This window comes from Salvelinus alpinus, chromosome 32, assembly GCF_045679555.1.
Source record: "Salvelinus alpinus chromosome 32, SLU_Salpinus.1, whole genome shotgun sequence".
Taxonomy (NCBI): domain Eukaryota; kingdom Metazoa; phylum Chordata; class Actinopteri; order Salmoniformes; family Salmonidae; genus Salvelinus; species Salvelinus alpinus.
Window position 1 is genome coordinate 15,000,222 of NC_092117.1, and position 20,131 is coordinate 15,020,352.

The window sequence follows — 20,131 nt, forward strand, 5'->3', positions numbered from 1 at the left end:
TGTCAATCACCTAATTCCACCACAGCTCTAAGACAACAGCAGCACGGAAGGCTGAACTCTCCCAAACCTCCAACAAACCTCCATAAAGTTGTTTTGGTCACATATTGGCTAGGCTTGTTCCACAGCCCCACACTCACTCTGTGCTTTGGGCTTCAAAAACTAGTTATGCATTTATCTAGTTGAACATTTATCCCAGGTCAGATGCTGTTTTCACCTCAGTTGTGTTGGAATCCGGGTGGAGCCTCTGCATTTCTCTGCTCATCCCAGATGACTGGATTAGAGCAGCCGGCCAGGGAGGCAGGCAGGATGTGTGAGGATTACATGTGCTTTAATGGCCCTAAATGGTCCTAACGGAGCCTCACTCACCAGCTCTAACAGATAGAGCTCAGTCCGCGCCACGCCACTCTCACCGCTCATCACTAGGGCTTAGAGTTTTCCTGACCCTGTGACACGACAACCTCTGCGCACTACTCTGGTGGTGATAGGCTACCACTAGGACCCAGAGGTTTTTCCCAGTCAGGGTATGTGGCCATTGAGTTTGCCAACCCTCAGTTCATTACTAGAAAGAGAACTTGATGTAGCGTAATCGTGTAGGAATGTTGCTGTTGTACTGTGCCATTTAAGACATTTCCTAGGTCAATGAATGAAGCCACAGGGGTGAAATATAGTGCATAGACCTGCTATTACATGGACCACTTCAATGGGCACAGCACCTAGGATTAACTACAGGCCAAGCAGCCTGCCTGAAATCCACTGAGCATTCTACATAATGATTGGGTTACTCATCTATTACACTCAACATCACTGAGATGCCAGCTAGGATCAGAAAGTATTGCAGTGAAATGCCCCTTTTTGCACTGCTCGATAGTGGCTTGGTGATTAATGCTTGTAAGTTATGTTAAAGACAATTCTGGGTAGCTGAAAGCAGATATCTAGAGATGTAACCTTTCCCACTGTATTAAACCTTGGACGGGCATATATTAGCTTTTTCAAATACTTTCATAATGAACCAAGGGTTCTGATTCAAATGTTTACAACCATTTTGAAAGCAAGCGCTTTATCTTCATCTGCAGAGTGCGCCTCCATTGTTTTCCTGCGAGCCCAGGGTATGTCAGTGCTGTATTAGGTTAAACACATTAGAGTTCATTGTGAGGTAATGGAAACCCTGTCTCCCAGTGGAAGTAGGAGGGGAAAGGAAGTAGGTTAGAGGTGGAGGAGGAGTTGGAGACTGCCAGGTAGGAGCAGAGAAACTGGAGCAGGAACAGAGCTTGGCTGACTGAAGGGGTCCTGATATGTTGAATCTGGAACAATTACTCTGAGTCGTTCCTCTACTCCCCCACCTCTCCTACCCTCCCCTCCTGCTCTGTGCCGGCTCGGGCTCACCAGGAGAATGCTGGCTGCTGTCCATTGGGTAAAAGCTTTTGGGCAACCTCCCCCTCTCCCTCTTTTTCCTCCTATCTCCTAGTCTTTCCATGTGCATGGAAATAACTGCCTTTCATTTCCTGTCTGGCAGCCCAGGCTCAGGACGCATTACAGCACTGCTGCTGCACAGTGTCGGCCATCACCTCCGCTTTATCATAATAACACTGTATTTCTCATTCCATTGCTCCAGTCTCATTGTCCGACACAGACAAATAGATGGACGTTACAGAGCAGATATTATCCCCTCTATTTCTTTCTCTCGCTCCCTCTCTCTCTCTCTCTCTCTCTCAAAGGTTTCCACCTCAGTGCCACCGTGGTGTCGCCCCAGGCTGGCCAATCAAAAGGGGCGTACAATGTGGCTGTCATGTTCGACCGCTGCCGCATCACTTCCTGCAGTTGCACCTGTGGAGCCGGGGCCAAGTGGTGCGCCCATGTGGTGGCCCTCTGCCTCTTCAGGATCCACAACGTGAGTTTAGAGTACAGACACAACATGAATCACACCGCCTTACCACATGAATACACCTATACACCTTTGTGCTGCAATTATAGTACAGTATACATGTGTGTGAGTTAGTGTAGTACTGTGATAACGGTCAATTCCATTTCAATTTAGGATCTTTTACTCCAAACCTGGCACAGACACAAGCCATAAGCCTATAGATGGGTTGACAACGTCACAACAATAATTTGTGTGCAACTCCGAGTTCAAAGGCTCTGTGTTGTTGTCATAGATTGCTAGCAACAATGACTAGAAGCTGTTGTTTGGCGAATTGTAGATGACTTGTTTCAGCTGGTTGTATTTGTTCTTAATACCATGTCTTGCTTTGAGGTGTTTTGATGCTTGTCACGTCTATGCTAATATGGCTAGGGTTAGCTAGTCAGCTAACCAAAAACTGTAACAATGTATTTGTACAACCAACAAGTGCTTCTTGGGCAAATGTATTTGTTTTTTCCAAAACATTTGCAGATGAAATATAGCTTACTTAGGTGTAGTAATAATAATAATGTAATAATCCTTTGATTGTAAGCCAACCGTGTCTGTTTTTAAGTCGTGGTTGCACATATATCGGTTTTGTTGGTAAACACCCCTACCGTCTATATAACACATTACTGTTCGAATACATTGTATGTATTCAAATAGCCTACAGATTTGCTGTATATATGTACAGAATTGTCTATCTGTGACTCATAGGGTGTAAGAGAGTGCTGAGGCACTATGAGTGTATATGTGTGGGAGGCTCTGATGTCTTTGGGTGGAGGACTGTCTGTTCTCTACTGATATCACAGTGTAGGTGGGTCTTGCAAGGTCTGAGTTTGTGTGTTGGCATGAACGAGTGTGTGGGCTCAGTTCACCCATTGACGTTATGTTCAGATGTTCTGAGATCATATGATCCCATGGCACTAAAAGTGGATTATGCCATAAGATCAGAATCAGAAAATCACATTGATCTTAAACTCTGCAAATCCTCATATTTGTTTTCCACTGGGGAACAACCCTATCTGTCTCTTTCTATATCTTTCTCTGTAATTATCAGTCCAGGAGAGAGCCTAGTCTCCCATAGCCATACCCGCACTCCCTGCTGTGTAGGTCTTCTCCCACTTCCGGCTGTCACCTGTTCTGCGGCTGTGGCATGCACACACACCTCCATAGCTTTCTTGTGACCTTTTATCAGGCACACATGGACCCTCATTAACCATTATTGTATTGAATGGGTGGATTAGCTGTAAAGTAATTAACATCTCTCAGGCCCAGATGGGAGGCCGGCCTTTTCACCCTCTTTGTGAAAGTGGATATTGAAAACCTGTCGCCCTAGGTGACGCCATTCTCGCAAAGCCATGGGGGCTATGTTATGCTTAGACCTTTCCATTTATTCAGTCCACTTACTTGCCATAAGAGGTGACGTTTTGCCATGACAAAAGAGCGATGCAGTAGTCAAAACAGATTTAATCACTCCAAATACTCAGCGGGGAATGCAACAGTTGCCACGTCCCTCTCATGGGTTGGACATCAAATCATGAGAGGTCTTCAAATGAATGCTGCTACAGGTATTGTGAGAAATACAGACCCACTAGTGCAGTTTTTTGGGGGGTTGTGTTCAAATGGGGAACCGTAGGGTGTAGGTAGCTTTGAAATAATACATTATTAATAACCAGTTTTTTTATTTCCTGAAATTCTGTGTCTCCTGAGAGCATGTTCACACGGTGTGTCAGAATATAGGCACTGTGCTTTCAACAAGAAGTTGTCTAAATGTGTATCTTCTCAAACATACATCCACAGACTGAACCCACAGTTCTGCGTCTTCCCTGTTCCTCTCTAGCGCGCTTGGTCACACATACATGCACACACACATACGCACGCACACAGTTCAACTTGAGTGTGCTCAATTAGTTGCACATTATGAAACCACTCCAGAAGAACAATGCGATAAATACCAAGCACACACACACACACACACACACACACACACACACACGCAGCACAGAACTCTTGACTGTTAAGTGTGTGAAGCAATGTACATTAACACCCCTAAAGAACTGATCCATCTGTTATAACCTCTGATCTCAAAGCATTTTATTCTGAAATGTTTTGGTCAGAGATCAGCAGAAGATCCTCACCGAAAAGTTGGGGGTTAGGGGGAGTGTGTTGGCAATGGGCATATCTGCTGCTGATGATATAATCCTATTAATGAGTTTGGAATGGGGAGAGGCTATATGTCTGGTGCCCAAATGGATGACGTTTGTCTGCCAAGCAAGAGTCGAGTTCAGTTTAGCCAGTCGTCCCGATGAGCCCTTTCCAGCAAGCTAGCTAGTTTATTTTTGTGGCTAGAAACTTCGGTGAGAATTTGAAACGTTGAAATTGGGACTTGGGAGTGTTTAGAATCATTCTGTTTTTATCGGAGTAATTGTTATGTTTATTTTTTATTATTTGAATGTAACGTTAGACGTTAATGCCGTAGTTGTACATTTTCAGGTGAAAATCACGACAATAAATGTTGCGCTTTAGCTGTCACCCTGGCCTTATATTGGCTAAACTATCTAGCTACTTCCCTCTCCTTACTGCGGCAAGCGGGAGCGAAGGACACTGTGCCCCGCGTTGCCGGTTTGCAGCGCAAACTCTCCCCATTGAGCAGTATAGGCTGCATCTCTGTGACATTCAGATGGTTACTACCAATATGTTATTTCTCGTGTAGGCTGCTATCCTACTCAAAATAAAATGAAGTGGGATGGAACAAATTGGAGATGGTGACCAATGCTACAAGTTATTTCTCCCTCGCCCTTCAAAATACACATCACTTTCTCTCATAAGTTTTATCTAGCACCATGCTGTTGCCAGCTAGCCAGCATAAACGAAGGGCATATCAGAACGATTTACTGAACCGTATCGATTCGTGTCCACACTCGACTCTCAGCTGTGCGACACACTTCATCCATTTAGGCACCAGGCATGTCCGTATAGCTTCTCCCCATGAAATGTTCTTTAGCAGGCTATTAGAGCACAAGCATGCCGCTGTCCCTCCCTATCTTGCTGTTTGTGCTATTTCCCCTGGCTATTAAAACATACTCGGCCCATCATCATTATATCATCCCCTCTGTTCCTTTCTCATGTCTCCATCCTGGGCCAGGAATCCCAAGTGTTTCCGCTCCCATTCACCACACAGTAGTAGCAGACCACCTCTCTCTCTCTTTGCCGTCTCTCTAGTCTTATTTTAATGTGAGGTATATTATAACCACTTTCTGTTGTAGTGGTGTCTTGTGCTGTACGACCCCCGAACTTGAAGTTTGTTGCACACCTACATTTCAGTTTATATTTTAATTCTCTGCATTTAAACTCACTGTGTGAACAGGAAACCGAGCAAGGTGAGATCCTAAATGTACACTAATGCCTGTCACTCCTCTGTTTGTCTGCCAGGCGTCTGCAGTGTGCTTGCGAGCCCCCGTGTCAGAGTCCCTGTCCCGGCTGCAGAGGGACCAGCTGCAGAAGTTTGCCCAGTACCTCATCAGTGAGCTTCCCCAACAGGTAAGACTGTCGCACCACACTAACTGGTTAGATTATCTGCTAGCTTCACTTCAGGAATAATGGGTTGGCTGGGTATCTCAATGTGGAGGGTCATCATAACTAGGAGGCAAGTTTCAACCACTGAAAGTTACATTCAAATGTGTAAATATAAATATTGTTGTATTAGCAAAGCCATATATTGTGCATAGAATCCTAGACACATTTCTCAATCCCTTTAGGCTCTTCAAAAACATTTAGATAATGTTGTTTATCTACTGAAATCACCAATAGTTGCAAAAATACATTCAGTTGAATGTGTGAACAATGTTGTTCTACCTCCCAGTGGCTAGGTCTGTAGAGGTAGCTATGCTCCGCCTGTAACAGGCCCAGTCTCAATACTCCCTTTGTCTGCCCCTTGTGCTACTGGGATAAAGAACACAGTAGTTGCATTGTCTCCTTATGTATTACAGTCAATAGTGCAGTGTTGGTCAGTGTAATGTTACTCAGCTCTAAGGCCAACTGTATTTCTTAGCTGTAATTAGAGCCTTGTGTTCAAAACGTAGGATTTAACAAGTAGCCATGAGAAGCTATGCCCCCCCACCCCTGAAACAATGGCGAAACCGATTGTCATAACCTATCATTAATGGATCTGAAACAGATTCTGTCATACTCATTAAAACTGATCTGTTATTTTTCTCCTCCAGATTTTGCCCACAGCCCAGAGGCTCCTGGATGAGCTCCTGTCCTCCCAGTCCACAGCCATCAACACAGTGTGTGGGGCTCCCGGTACGCCCTGCCTGCCTGCACTTCTGTTTGCCTCCTGCAGGGGGCAGCCTCTACTTCTCTCACAAGGGTTCATGATGTGATCGGAGACGATGATAATGAGTCAAAGTGCTGTGTATTGTATGGGGTGTAACTCACCACATCCGCCACCAATATGAGATAGAGGTTGCGTCCCACGCCCACAACTGTAGATAGTGCAAATGGTAGAGAGAGAGGCCTGAGGGCGTTTTGCTCATGTGTATATATGTGTGGTTTGAGCATGCTATAAAGTGGTTCAGATGGCCCTCACATGACATGTGTTTCCCAATTTATCAGCTTAAATCAGCATCTTGACATTTCCTGTATGTTTGTTGTATTGCATTTCTCTGGCTTTGCGTTTACTCCCTGTCTCCTGTGTACAGACCCCACTGCTGGCCCCTCAGCCTCTGATCAGAGCACCTGGTATCTAGATGAGTCTACGCTCAGTGACAACATCAAGAAGACTCTGCACAAGTTCTGTGGCCCCTCTCCTGTTGTCTTCAGGTAAGACAGAGACTGGCATAGTCAAAGGTAACAGGTATATTACGGAGAGGACGCAGGTAATGTGTGGAAGTTTACTTGCTAACCTGTGTGTGTGCTCCCTCTCTCCCGGTGCAGTGACGTCAACTCCATGTACCTGTCATCCACGGAGCCTCCGGCGGCGGCAGAGTGGGCGTGTCTGCTGAGGCCGCTGAGGGGGCGGGAGCCCGAGGGGATCTGGAACCTCCTGTCCATCGTTAGGGAGATGCTCAAGAGGAGAGACAGCAATGCTGCACCCCTACTAGAGATCCTCACTGAGCAGTGTCTCACTTATGAACAGGTAACCCACACGTTACATACATACTTATTCACACATGATAGGACAGAGGTGACTGTTCTCTCCTCAGATCATTGGCTGGTGGTACAGCGTGCGTACGTCGGCATCCCACAGCAGTGCCAGCGGGCACACGGGGCGCAGTAACGGGCAGTCGGAGGTGGCAGCCCACGCCTGCGCCAGCATGTGTGATGAGATGGTCGTTCTGTGGAGGCTGGCTGTCCTAGACCCCACCATGAGCCCTCATAGGTGAGGTCACTTCCCTTTCTTCCTGTCTAACACTTACTTAGCCTTGGTTTCCTACATCAACTAGAATAGTGTCTAATACTGACAACACAGCACTCCTCCTGTCTCTCTTACCTTCAATTCTCACTTTCACAACCCATCCCATGTCTATATCTGTCTGCGTTGGGTTGATATACACTCTTTTGAGGCTCTGTTAAGTTCATCTGGTTAGAGCAGTAAGTGTTTGGGACATTGAGTGTATTAGACCAGGGCATCCTCCTGATCCACTGTGACCTGATTGCTGCTTTGCTTTTAGAGTGCTATGTGGTCTCACTCGACACTGTGTTAAATTAGCTCTTTGAGACGCAATGACAGAAAGCGAAATAAGGAACAACCGTGTCAGTTCCTTGCAGAAAGCTCTTTGTGTGTGTGTCTTTCAGTTAGTGGCAATTATCGGAATAATGGTCTGTGTGTGTGCTTGTTTGTTACTATCGTCTCTGCTCTGTGGCCCTTGTTTCCTTGACTGACTATAACAATGTGTGTCTACGTTTCTTTTTACACCATCCCATAGGCGTTTGGAGCTGGCTGCCCAGCTCAAGCAGTGGCATCTGAAAGTGATTGAGATCGTGAAGCGAGGACAACACCGCAAGTCCCTGGACAAACTGTTCCAGGGCTTCAAGCCAGCCGTGGAGTCCTGCTACTTCAACTGGGAGGTGGCCTACCCACTGCCAGGCATCACCTACTGCAGTGCAGACAAGAAGAGCGCTTCCTTCTGCTGGGCCAGGGCAGTGCAGCAGCAGAGAGGGGCCAAGGCTGGCCTGGCTGGAGACCCCCCTGAACATGGAGGAGGGAGATCTGGCAGTTCTGAGGGAGGTGGGGGAGACTACAAGGGCAGAAGTCCCCAACAAGAAGTGGCGGTCAGGCCCAAAGAGACCATCGTGAGCAAGAGGAAGGGGTTGTCGGCCGGGGGCGGAGGAGGGGTCCTAGTGCGGCTAGGGGGCAGTGTGTCTCTCTCTCTAGAGGAGGGCAGTAGTAAGGGGATGTACAAAGGCGCAGGTTCCTCCTCGTCCACTGGGGGCAAGGCTAAGATAGCCCAGGGGGGCAAGTCGTCCTCTGGGGGATCAGGAGTGGTAGGGGGAAAACACCAAGCGGCCAAGCGGCGCACCAGCAGTGAGGACAGCTCCCTCGAGCCTGACATGGCCGAGCTGAGCCTGGATGATGGCTCCAGTCTGGCGCTGGGTGCTGAGGCCAGCAACACCTTTGACTTCATGCCCCCGCCGCCTGAGATGCTGCCCTCACCAAGCCCGCTACTCAGAGAGCCACACAAATACAGTGGGGGAGGGAAAGGGGCCGGAAACACGCCCAAGGAGCGCGCCTTCGAGGGCAAACGGGTCACCCTTGCTGCCACCCTGCCTGCCACTGAGCCCCAGCCCGCTTTCCCCACCAAAGAGAACGCTGCTGTCATCGTGGAAGCAGCCATTACCGTGGAGAAGGTGGTGAATGTGGAGGCGGAGATGAATGGAAATGAGGAGGCGGCCATCGCTGGAGACGCTCGGCCCTCCACCTCGGTTGTTACCGTGACTGCAGCTGCTGCCAAGTCACCGCGTGGTGCCCGCCGAGAAACTGGCACCGAAGCCGTAGCCCTGCCCAATCAGGCCCCAGAGGGAGCAGCAGAAGCAGGGGCAGGAGGAGACCCTGTAGGAGAGGATGACTACCAGGCCTACTTTCTGAATTCAGCTAATGAGGAGGGGGCAGAGAGAGTGTCGGAGAACAACGAGGAGGAACCAGACATCTTTGCTGGGATCAAGCCACTGGAGCAGGAGGGCCAGATGGAGGTGCTGTTTGCGTGTGCAGAGGCCCTCCACGCTCACGGCTACAGCAACGATGCCTGCAGACTGGCAGTGGAGCTGGCTGGAGACCTGCTGGCCAACCCTCCAGACCTGAAGGTGGAGCAGCCCCAGACCAAGGGCAAGAAGAGCAAGGTGTCCACCAGCAGGCAGACCCAGGTGGCCACCAACACGCTGGTTAAGACCTCCTTCCTGCTGACGGTGCTGAGCGAGAGGCTGGAGCTTCACAACCTGGCCTTCAGCACGGGTATGTTCTCTCTGGAGCTGCAGAGGCCCCCAGCCTCCACCAAGGCCCTGGAGGTCAAGCTTGCCTACCAGGAGTCAGAGGTGGTGGCTCTGCTGAAGAAAATCCCTCTGGGCCTGGTGGAGATGACGTCCATACGGGACAGGGCCGAGCAGCTCCGAGACGGGAACTTCTGTGACTACAGGCCCGTCCTGCCCCTCATGCTGGCCAGCTTCATATTTGATGTGCTGTGTACCCCAGGTGAATCTCACTACATATTTTAAATTTGCCATGTTTTTTCCTTCCACATTGAGATTCTGTTTGAGCTCACACAATACATACACAGATATATAACGTTTACTTGATAATTGATCTGAATTACACGTCATGCAGTCATCACACAAGTGAGACTTCCAGTCATTTATATTTCACCTCGTCCCCCTCTCTATGTTGTTTGTACAGTTGTGTCCCCCACAGGTTCCCGTCCGCCTAGCCGTAATCGGAACAACGAGATGCCTGGAGATGAGGAGCTGGGCTTTGAGGCGGCTGTAGCAGCACTGGGTAAGATCAACCACAAGGTTTTTTGCATTTACACCTTCAGAAAGAGGCAGGCGCCATTTAGTGGTTCCGTGTTGAGGTTAGTGATACTTAAATAGGAAAACGTCCTGGTACTAGTTTGGCTTAGAAACATATGAACTCTTTTGCTTCTGTCTTCATCTTTCTAACCCCCTGGTGTAGGTATGAAGACCACAGTGAGCGAGGCAGAGCATCCTCTGCTGTGTGAGGGGACCAGGAGAGAGAAAGGAGACTTGGCTCTGGCCCTCATGATCACATACAAGGATGACCAGAGCAAGCTGAAAAAGGTAGACCTTCTGCACTGTGGCCAGTAGAATAACTAGTTACCAACAAACATATTAATGCATTTTTTTGAATGCATTTTAAGGCTTGTGGATGACTCACCCTCTCTCTCTGACCTTCCAGATCCTGGACAAGCTGCTGGACAGAGAGAGCCAGACCCACAAGCCCCAGACCCTGAGCTCCTTCTACTCCAGCAAGCCAGCTGCCAGCAGTCAAAGGAGCCCGTCCAAGCACGCTACCCACACTGCTCACGGACACGGAGGTGCCACCGGAGGGGTGTCCAAACATGCACCCAACACCACAGCTGCAGCCGGGTCCTCCTCCTCCTTGCAAGCGGTGGCTGCTGGGGGGGCGGCAGGACAGCAGGCGGGTCTGGCGGGCAGTGGGGTGCAGAACAACTCCACAGCCGGAGAGTGTGTCAGTGAGGCCAGAGAGCAAGGTGAGACACAGACTGGGTGGTAATGACATACTTTACCTGTGATGCACTGAACATGAGGTGTTACCCTACCTATGCGAAACAGATTTGTTGAAAATGGAAGGAATTGTTTTAATCCAACTCTGTTACTACTGTTTAGATGTACAACTTATTCGATACATAACTTATTGTCTTAGCAGATGGTGTCCAGCCTGCGTCATGTGACCAGCCGAGTGAGGCTGTCCCATTCAAGCCAGAGGGCACAGTGCCGAGCCGCTTGGCGCTGGGAGGACGGGGGGCATACAGCGGGCGCTGCTGGGGCTCTCCTGTCCGCCAGAAGAAGAAACACACAGGTAACCATGACAACCCCACCTCAACCTCAGATTAAGACACTGGCTGTCTCTCAAATAACAGCCTATACTGTATAGTGTGCACTGCATTTGAACAGGGTGTATTGTATGACTCGAATGGCCATCTAGAGGTAGTATTGACACGTGGCTGACTAGATAGAAGTTTGAGTTTTAAGGGTTTTTACCTTGTTGTCCCAGGCATGGCGAGTATCGACAGCAGTGCTCCTGAGACCACCTCAGACAGCTCCCCCACCCTTAGTCGACGCCCACTCAGAGGGGGCTGGGCCGCAGCTTCCTGGGGGAGGGGCCAAGACAGTGACAGCATCAGCAGCTCCTCTTCTGATTCGCTAGGCTCCTCCTCATCCAGTGGCTCTCGCAGGGCCGGAGGCGGAGCTAGAGCAAAGAGCACAGACACCAGCAGGTGAGTGACTTCTACATATTCTATACACGTGTTGATGCCATCTGATTATTGGAGAACTCAACTAAGGTATTCACAAAAATATGCTAATTGAACATTCCTCTTCTCGCCCCCCTCTTAGGTATAAAGGGCGTCGTCCCGAGTGCCATGCACCACATGTGCCCAACCAACCGTCGGAGGCGGCGGCCCACTTCTACTTCGAGCTGGCCAAGACCGTGCTGATCAAGGCCGGGGGCAACAGCTCCACCTCCATCTTCACCCAGCCCTCAGCCAGTGGAGGCCACCAGGGGCCCCACCGCAACTTGCACCTCTGTGCCTTTGAGATCGGCCTGTACGCCCTAGGCCTGCACAACTTTGTCTCACCTAACTGGCTCTCCAGGACCTACTCCTCCCACGTCTCCTGGATCACAGGTGAGGGGCTTTGTTTTTCTCTGTCCTTTCTCATCGGGATAGTTCACCCCAAAAGCGAAGTTTCTTCTTTCATAGTCCATGAGACAGTAGTAGCTATAATGAATGTCTCTCCCTCTTCCCCTCCAGGCCAGGCCATGGAGATCGGCAGTGCTGCCCTCAACATCCTAGTGGAATGCTGGGACGGGCACCTCACCCCTCCCGAGGTGGCATCACTGGCCGACAGAGCATCACGGGCGCGGGATCCTAACATGGTTCGCGCTGCGGCTGAGCTGGCCCTAAGCTGCCTGCCCCATGCACACGCCCTCAACCCCAATGAGATCCAGAGGGCCCTGGTGCAGTGCAAGGAACAGGTACATGTCCGGTACTCTTCAGTTCTGCAGAAGACACATCGGACTACTCATGTAGGCTGGGCATCCTTTTATTCTTTTACCCTTTTATCCATTTTCTCTCTATAATGCACTTTTTTCCCTGAATCTCCTCATCCTTTCTTCGCTCTCTTTTCTTCACCTCCTCCCCTCCTCTCTCCCTGCAGGACAATGTGATGCTAGAGAAAGCCTGTATGGCTGTAGAGGAGGCAGCCAAGGGGGGCGGTGTGTACCCTGAGGTTCTGTTTGAGGTGGCCCACCAGTGGTACTGGCTCTATGAGCAGACAGTAGGAGGGGTGTCAGGGGCCCAGCGTGAAGGCCCGGGACGCTGTGGGGCCAACGGTGGAGCTGGAAGGAGGCCCCCAGAGACGGGCCACGGTGTAATGGACAACATTGGCAACATGGATTCCTCCGGCGTCGCTACGGTGACGGCCTCAGTGACAGCAGCGGCTGTGGTGCCCGTCATCTCTGTGGGCTCCACCATCTACCAATCACACGCCCTTCCCGGCTCGGCCATGGCCCACCCCCACACCCAGGGCCTGCACCCCTACACCACCATCCAGGCCCACCTACCCACAGTCTGCACCCCCCAGTACCTGGGGCACCCACTGCAGCACGTCCCCCGGCCCACTGTATTCCCTGTGTCAGGGGGTGCCTACCCACAGGTAAGAGGACTGTCTGGAGTCATCATGGGAGGGAGGGAGGGGAGGGAGTGGAGGGAGGGAGACTGACGGAGACAAGGAGATACTGATAAGATGGGCTGAGGGAGAGATAGTGGGGGAGATGAATTTGATAAGAGATGGACATGGAGAAGACAATTAGAGTCTAATTGAATTATTACTGGGTTTTAACAACAACAACAAAAATATTTAACTAGGCAAGTCAGTTAAGAACAAATTCTTAATTTACAATGCCGGCCAAACCCTCCCCTAACCCGGACGATGCTGGGACAATTGTGCGCCACTCTATGGGACTCCCGATCACAGCCGGTTGTGATACAGCCCGGCATCGAACCAGGGTCTGTAGTGATGCCTCTAGCACTGAGATGCAGTGCCTGAGACCGCTGCACCACTCGGTACTTACTATCACAAATAAACTCAGAAATAGGCTGGTTGAAAATCATTACTATGGCTTCCAGTGAAACACTGTAGCTTCCATCTACTTTGAAGACATAATGTATCCCTATACACCCCCAACTTTGCTTCACACTAGATGCAAGCCTTCTCTCAGTCCCTAGAACATCACAGAGCATATCAGATGGTAGAGACTGTTATTATTGTTATTTTTTATTACAACTTTGATTTCATACACCTGTTTCTGTATATTGTATTTTATTAACTTTTTGGTTTCATTAAAAGTTTTTTACAGTACAAAAATTAGATCAATGGGGGACAGAAAGATGTACAGACAACATTGACACTGAGTTTCAAGGCGACTCAACTAGACAACTGGACCACTGCCAAGTGATCAGTATGCACCGGTGTACCCATAGTGTTTGACTTCAAAAATAGCAATTTCTCAAGCAATAATTTTGCTAGGGCTGTTTGGGAGTGGTCTGAGTGGGGAGGGGAACACGGAAAACTAGCTGTTATTGGAATAAAGGTTTGGAACTCTCTTTAATATTGTCACCAGGCAAAACTCCATGCCACCACAACAGGCTGAAATTTCAGGCAGTCTTTTCAAACAGCTCTTACAGGAATTATCACCAATTCCATAGTACTATTCCAACTTCCTAGTGTGAAAATGTATATAAAACACAGGAAATCACATTTTTGACTGCACTGTGCCTTTAAGCCCATGACCATTGTCTTTCGTCACTCCAACGTGTTGCTCGTCCCTCAGTGCAGACGGATGTCGCACTATCTGGCGTAAGATAGTGGCCCAGGACTGCAACAGAGAATAGCATCTAACTAATTTTAAGTGTGTCTGTGTGCCCTCTCAGGGAATGCACCCGGCCTTTATCGGTGCCCAGTACCCGTTCTCAGTGGCCACTGGCCCCCATCCGCCCATGGCAGCGACAGCGGTCACCTTCCCCGGTGTTCCCGTGCCGTCCATGACCCAGATCGCCGTCCACCCCTATCACACCGAGACCGGCCTGCCTCTTAGCACCACTGTAGCAGGTGAGCAGAGACCACTGCTGTGGGTGTGTGCATGCACGCCTTTGTCCCTTGTATGTCTATAGATGTAAAATAATAATCTATTTAACCTATTTAACATTCTATTTAACATTTGATAGCAGAGGTTGTTAAAAAAAAAAAAATGTTTGAACTTGGATGTTTTATAATGGACTCTCTATGGCACTCTCAGGAGCCGCATCTTTTTCCCCTTTCTATCCAGTAGGTGGCGTCCATTCAGGCGCCACAATCCAGGCCATTCAGGGGTCATCTCTTCCTGGAATGTCTTCTCAGCCTGTCTCATTGGTCAGCGCCCCCTTCCCGTCTGAAGACGAGCAGCATAGCCAGCCAATCAGCCAGCAGGGCCTTCACTACCTGCACTCAGCATACAGAGTTGGTGAGGAACAACCAATCTTTTTAAGTGTCTATGATAAGCATCTCTAGATGGTATATGCACTGGGAATATCAGTTCAATCATTTGCTATGGTTAAGCTTTTGATTCAAACTAATTGATGGTGTTAATAACTGTGATATTTAACCCTGACTCTTTGATAGGCATGCTAGCTTTGGAGATGCTTGGCAGGAGGGCTCACAACGACCACCCCAATAACTTCTCCCGCAGCCCCCCATACACAGAGGACGTCAAGTGGCTCCTGGGCCTGGCTGCACGGCTAGGTGAGCAAGGGCAGAGGCAGGGGTGAAGAGGGCATTCTGCAGGCATCTTTGATTCTAGTGGTTGTTTGATCTATTACGGTGTTTTGGGAATTATAGATTTGAATTATTGATAAACCAGCATAACAGTATCTGGTGGTTTACGAAGGTGAGGACTACAGTTGAATGCTAAGTAAGACACATAAACAGAAATATCGATATCAGAGCACTGCATTTTCTGTGTATGTTGAGAGGATTTTACTGAAATGACAGGGCACTCTGCCAGAATTCAAAAGTAGAACATATGTTAGCCATAGACTTAGGTTAACTGTCAGTAGATACTAAATGCTCCCGGTTCTCCCATCCTCTCCAGGCGTGAACTACGTGTACCAGTTCTGTGTGGGTGCGGCTAAGGGCGTGCTCAGCCCCTTCGTTCTTCAGGAGATCATCATGGAGGCTCTCCAGAGACTGAACCCCGCCCACATCCATGCCCATCTCCGCACGCCTGCCTTCCACCAACTGGTGCAGCGCTGCCAGCAGGCCTACCTACAGGTAACACCAGGTTCCAGGCTGCAAACTACCCGCTAGATCCTTCCCTTAGCCCCTTCAACAGGCCTATTGACAGGTAACACCAGAGCCCAGGCCGCAAACAACCCCTAGCCACTTGGTCAGGTATGTATAAGCTATGTGGTGAATGGTGATGGCTTCACCTAGTCTTCCAAGACTTAGGGGATATTTTTGCCATATTGCCCACACCTATCAAGTTATTTCAGATCTGTAAACAGCTAAGGGGCTCACATCTCACCAGTACATACAAATACACCAGCTCTTCACTAGCCACGAAGCTGTTTGGTAAACACCATGGACCTCATATCCTGAGTGTACACGTTGTCTGTCCCCTTGGATAAAAGTGTACAAAACAACCACATTTTTATATCCGGATACTAGGTTAGAAACTGATCAGAGTGGGTGTATTCTGTGTATTGGCAGGGCAGAGGGAGTATTATCTTGGGGAGGAGAAGGAGAGTGAGCGTTTCTCACAGCTTACATAAATAGTTGATGAAGTCCGAGTGCTACACACCGTGGAGAAGGGAGACTCATGAGTGCATCCACTGGATAGCCTGCTCTGATGGGGAAGCGGCTAACCGGCTGTGACAGTTGCAAAGTTGAAAGGCATGTTGCCCCCTGGAGATTCTGTACTTGCTCACATGCACATGCACGTGCACACTGAATTCCTTGCTTCCTTGCTGTGGTTTGAGTCACTGTCTTTCTACTTTAAACGAGGCTAGATAAAACTGCTGTGTGGGCTTTAAAGGTGAATGTTCAAATTCTCACTTTGTAAAGTGTAACACACACCTCTTCCTATTTGCCCCAGTGTAAGCTGACTTTCTCTTATCTGAATGATGTGTTATTTCTACACACACTCGCACAAGTGTGTGTGTGTGTGTGCTGGCACATTTGTTGATGTCCGCTGACAATATCAGCGTGACACAGGCTCTCCACTCTTTCTCATCAGGCAGTTAATGAGATGAGGTATCTGGGGGTTGTACTCAAGAGGAAATGTACCATGACTGACAATGAATCATTTCCTCAGTCACTGAAAGGGAAGGAATTCCATATGCTGGGTGTCGTTATGGATGTCTTGTGATGTCTTTCTCTGGAATTGGTTCTTCACTCCCCCTTAGAACACATCCTGTTCATATTAAACTCGGGTAAATGAGGTCAAAAGAGTAACTTTTGTGGTTCTTATATTGAAATTACTGTCTGAAATTGCAGCAGTACCAGAGGTTAGTGTCTACCCTTTTGAGTCATACTTCATTAAACAGCACCAATGTGAGCAAACTGAACTGCTCTGTTTCCCATTAATAATTTAGCAATTTAACCTCATTATGATGCAGAATCTGTCCTGAGAGGTAAAAAATGAAGCACCTGCTCAAAGCTGGGAGTGAAGACTGAATTTTCATCACTTCATCAATGCCCTAACAAAGGGCTAACCCTGAGATGGAGGGATGTGATTAAATTAACCCATTTAAACTCCGCATGCTAGCGCGTCTCAGTATGAAATACATTGTCCAGAAGCAGAAATATAATTTAAACCACCTAGTTAAAGGTGTCTGTATCAAGGTATACTATTAAGATAGTGGACCACATAAGGATATCTGTATCCTACCGAACACTGTTGTCCGATCCATATCTACCCCCCTAGCCCCTATATAGTTGTGTAGATCTGAATGGATTGATATTCACAATGTGGCGAAGATTCCCCAGAGTCTCTCAGAGAACAAAGTGGAGCTATTACCATACTTGTATCAGACCAATTTTCTCCATTCATTGTGGGTAGGCGTTGGTTTTGAATTTGGGTAAAGAGATGAGCCCTGGGTGCCCTATCTCTGTGCCTAACTTTGACATAAGTAGTAAAGTAGATGACCCTTTGGTGCCCTGTTTGACTTACAGTCCATCTGATCCTCTGTCCCCCTCTCCATTCCCACTGCAGTACATCCACCACCGGCTGATCCACCTGACCCCGGCCGACTACGACGACTTTGTCAACATCATCCGCAGCGCCCGCGGGGCCTTCTGCCTGACCCCTGTGGGCATGATGCAGTTCAACGACGTGCTGCAGAACCTGAAGAGGGGCAAGCAGACGAAGGAGCTGTGGCAGCGCATCTCTCTGGAGATGGCCACCTTCTCCCCATGACTATGAGGGCAGTGGAGTGGGAGAGGAACGACGCTCCCACCCCACAAACCCACAGCCCTGTCGATCTCTGTCTCTTTCCATCGACCCTTAGCCCTGCATCGAACGCTCTCTCCATTCGCCTCTCTGGCCTCTCGCTCACCTGACGTCACCCATCTCCTTGTGTACACTGACGTACACACCCTACACAGCACACAGGCAGCACAATCAACCCCCATTTCCTTTTAGATGTCATAGGTGTGTGAGACACAGTTTGAGGTAAGCTGAATGGAGATCAGTTTATGTAGTTTTCTATATCTGTTTGTGACTGAATTGCAGTTCCCATTTATCATTGTTCATGTCTCTTTGTAACTTCCTGTAACGTATATTCCCAACTCATGTTCATCCTCCCAACTTTCCTACCAGAAGCTGTCACGAAGGATGCTTTATGGTTGCTTGGGGTGTATAAGTTGTCATTTATTTTGTTGTTGATGTTAGTTGGTTCTTTTATTGAAACCACTGAGCAAATCAGATTCATACTGCAACATTCCTCTGTCCTGGGGGAGTGAGCCTCCACCAGTCACTACGGATCTGAATTTTAGGTTTTCTGACAGTGTTTAAACAAGAAAGAAAAAAGCAAGACAAAAAACAGTTTGTTGAAATAATTGAAAAAAGAAATGTAATAAGAAAATTATCTGAGTACGGGTGAGGATTCTTTTTAGTGTTTTGTTTAATCTTTTGTTTTTGATATTTTGTATAGAATAACGTGTATGCAGAGAGGACTTTGAGAATGAGCGAGTGTTAACATGAGTTTTGTGTGGGTTACCTTTTCCAATTTAGCGGTATGAGGTTTTGGGTCTGAAAACACAGGAGTCTGGCTGGACCAAAAAAATAAAAAATAAAAAAAAATGAAAAAAAATAATAAACATTTTGCTGATTGCAAGAGGTAATTTAGAATTTAAAAAAAACCTGGATAAAGCAATACTGAAATGTAGAGTTTACTTAATAAAGGTAATTCAAAACACTAATTTGCTGTAATTTTATTTTACGTGGGTCGAAAGTGCAAGTGAGTACAAAAATTGACACTTGAACCACCTATTAATGTAAATCAGAAATAGTCTACTTATTTTAAATCCTCTGACCACAAACTCCAATGGATTTGACTGGCAAAATGAAAACGTATGACATAAAATTCATTCTTTGGTCTGTCACAGTATGACCAGGAGAGGGAACCATAGGGTAATTTATGATCGAGTTCCAGTAGTCTGGCTAATTAATCTGAGTTCATTTCGACATTTATAGTTAATCTTTAATTCCCAAAATTTCGTTCAAAGTGGCTTTCATGGAATGGTTCCCAAATGGTGGTTCATAAGACAATGCAGTTTACATAGGAAGACACATTTGCAATGTTTTACAATTGCTACACTTGCTACCTGCTCATACACCAAAGTTAGCATTTTATCAAGATTTTTGTCCTCTAGTGACCCAAGTAAAAGGAGTAGCATGGCTCAGTACTCTGCGTTGGAGAAAAATGTATGTTATGGTCTCGTATTAATTACAGAATTGTATAATGTGCAGCTTATCAAATACTAAACAAAAATATCAATGCAACAATTTCAAAGATCTGTCTGAGTTACAGTTCATAGAAGGAAATCAATCAATCAGGCCCTAATCTATGGATTTCACGTGACTGGGCAAGGGTGCAGCTATGAGTGGGCCTGGGAGGGCAAAGGCCCACCCACTTGAGAGCTAGGCCCAGCCAATCAGAATTAGTTTTTTATCAACAAAAGGGTTTTATTACAGACAGAAATACTCCTGTTTCATCAGCTGACCAGGTGGTTTCAGACGATCCTGCAGGTGAAGAAACCTGATGTGGAGGTCCTGGGCTAGCATTGTTACACTTGGTATGTGGTTGGACGTACTGGCAAATTCTCTAAAAACAACGTTGGAGGTGGCTTATGGTAGAGATATTAACATTCAATTACTTGGCAACAAACACTGGTTGACATTCCTGCAGTCAGCATGCCAATTGCACACTTCTTCAATTTGAGACATCTGTGGCAATGTGACAAAACTGCATATTTTAGAGTGGCCTTTTATTGTACCCAGCACAAGGTGAACCTGTATAATGATCATGCTGTTTAATCAGCTTCTTGATATGCCACACCTGTCAGGTGGATGGATTATTTTGGCAAAGTAAAAAAATGCTCACTGACAAGGATGTAAACAAATGTGTGCACACAATTTGAAAAAAGTTTTTTTTGTGCATATGGGAAATTCCTGGTGTCTTGTATTTCAGCTCATGAAACCAACACTTTACATGTTGCGTTTATAGTTTTGTTCATTGTGTGTATATATAGCCCCACCTGTGAAGGTAAACCTGAAAGAGGCTCAGGGGTGTTCTCTGTCGGGACAAGGGTATCATCAAACATATGTGTTATGGGGGTTAAAAACCAAGCATTATAATCTTAAGAATACCAACATAATTATGTTTGAAATTGGGTCATTTCAATGATTTTCCTGCGATCAGAGTCATTTCCCCAGAT

At 47.6% G+C, this 20,131-nt stretch overlaps 1 protein-coding gene across 14 annotated transcripts in view; it reads left to right on the plus strand.

The window, feature by feature from the left end:
- The window catches only part of LOC139562632 (zinc finger SWIM domain-containing protein 8-like), a 33,431-nt gene extending 14,818 nt beyond the window's left edge, over positions 1-18,613 (plus strand). For 3 of the 14 annotated variants that reach the window (XM_071380448.1, XM_071380450.1, XM_071380449.1), the window contains 20 exons: positions 1,716-1,888; positions 5,333-5,440; positions 6,124-6,205; positions 6,604-6,724; positions 6,839-7,040; positions 7,108-7,283; positions 7,831-9,589; positions 9,782-9,890; positions 10,068-10,192; positions 10,311-10,626; positions 10,800-10,955; positions 11,151-11,373; positions 11,492-11,781; positions 11,908-12,182; positions 12,314-12,811; positions 14,068-14,266; positions 14,454-14,657; positions 14,816-14,935; positions 15,285-15,463; positions 17,406-18,613. In XM_071380448.1, coding sequence (XP_071236549.1) covers positions 1,716-1,888; positions 5,333-5,440; positions 6,124-6,205; positions 6,604-6,724; positions 6,839-7,040; positions 7,108-7,283; positions 7,831-9,589; positions 9,782-9,890; positions 10,068-10,192; positions 10,311-10,626; positions 10,800-10,955; positions 11,151-11,373; positions 11,492-11,781; positions 11,908-12,182; positions 12,314-12,811; positions 14,068-14,266; positions 14,454-14,657; positions 14,816-14,935; positions 15,285-15,463; positions 17,406-17,609 — 5,519 coding nt within the window. In that variant the 3' untranslated portion in view covers positions 17,610-18,613. Of the gene's footprint in view, positions 1-1,715; positions 1,889-5,332; positions 5,441-6,123; positions 6,206-6,603; positions 6,725-6,838; positions 7,041-7,107; positions 7,284-7,830; positions 9,591-9,781; positions 9,891-10,067; positions 10,193-10,310; positions 10,627-10,799; positions 10,956-11,150; positions 11,374-11,491; positions 11,782-11,907; positions 12,183-12,313; positions 12,812-14,067; positions 14,267-14,453; positions 14,658-14,815; positions 14,936-15,284; positions 15,464-17,405 lie in introns of all 14 variants that reach the window. The other 11 variants (XM_071380452.1, XM_071380457.1, XM_071380461.1 and 8 more) reach the window with 11 other exon arrangements.
- The last annotated feature ends 1,518 nt before the right edge of the window (positions 18,614-20,131 follow it).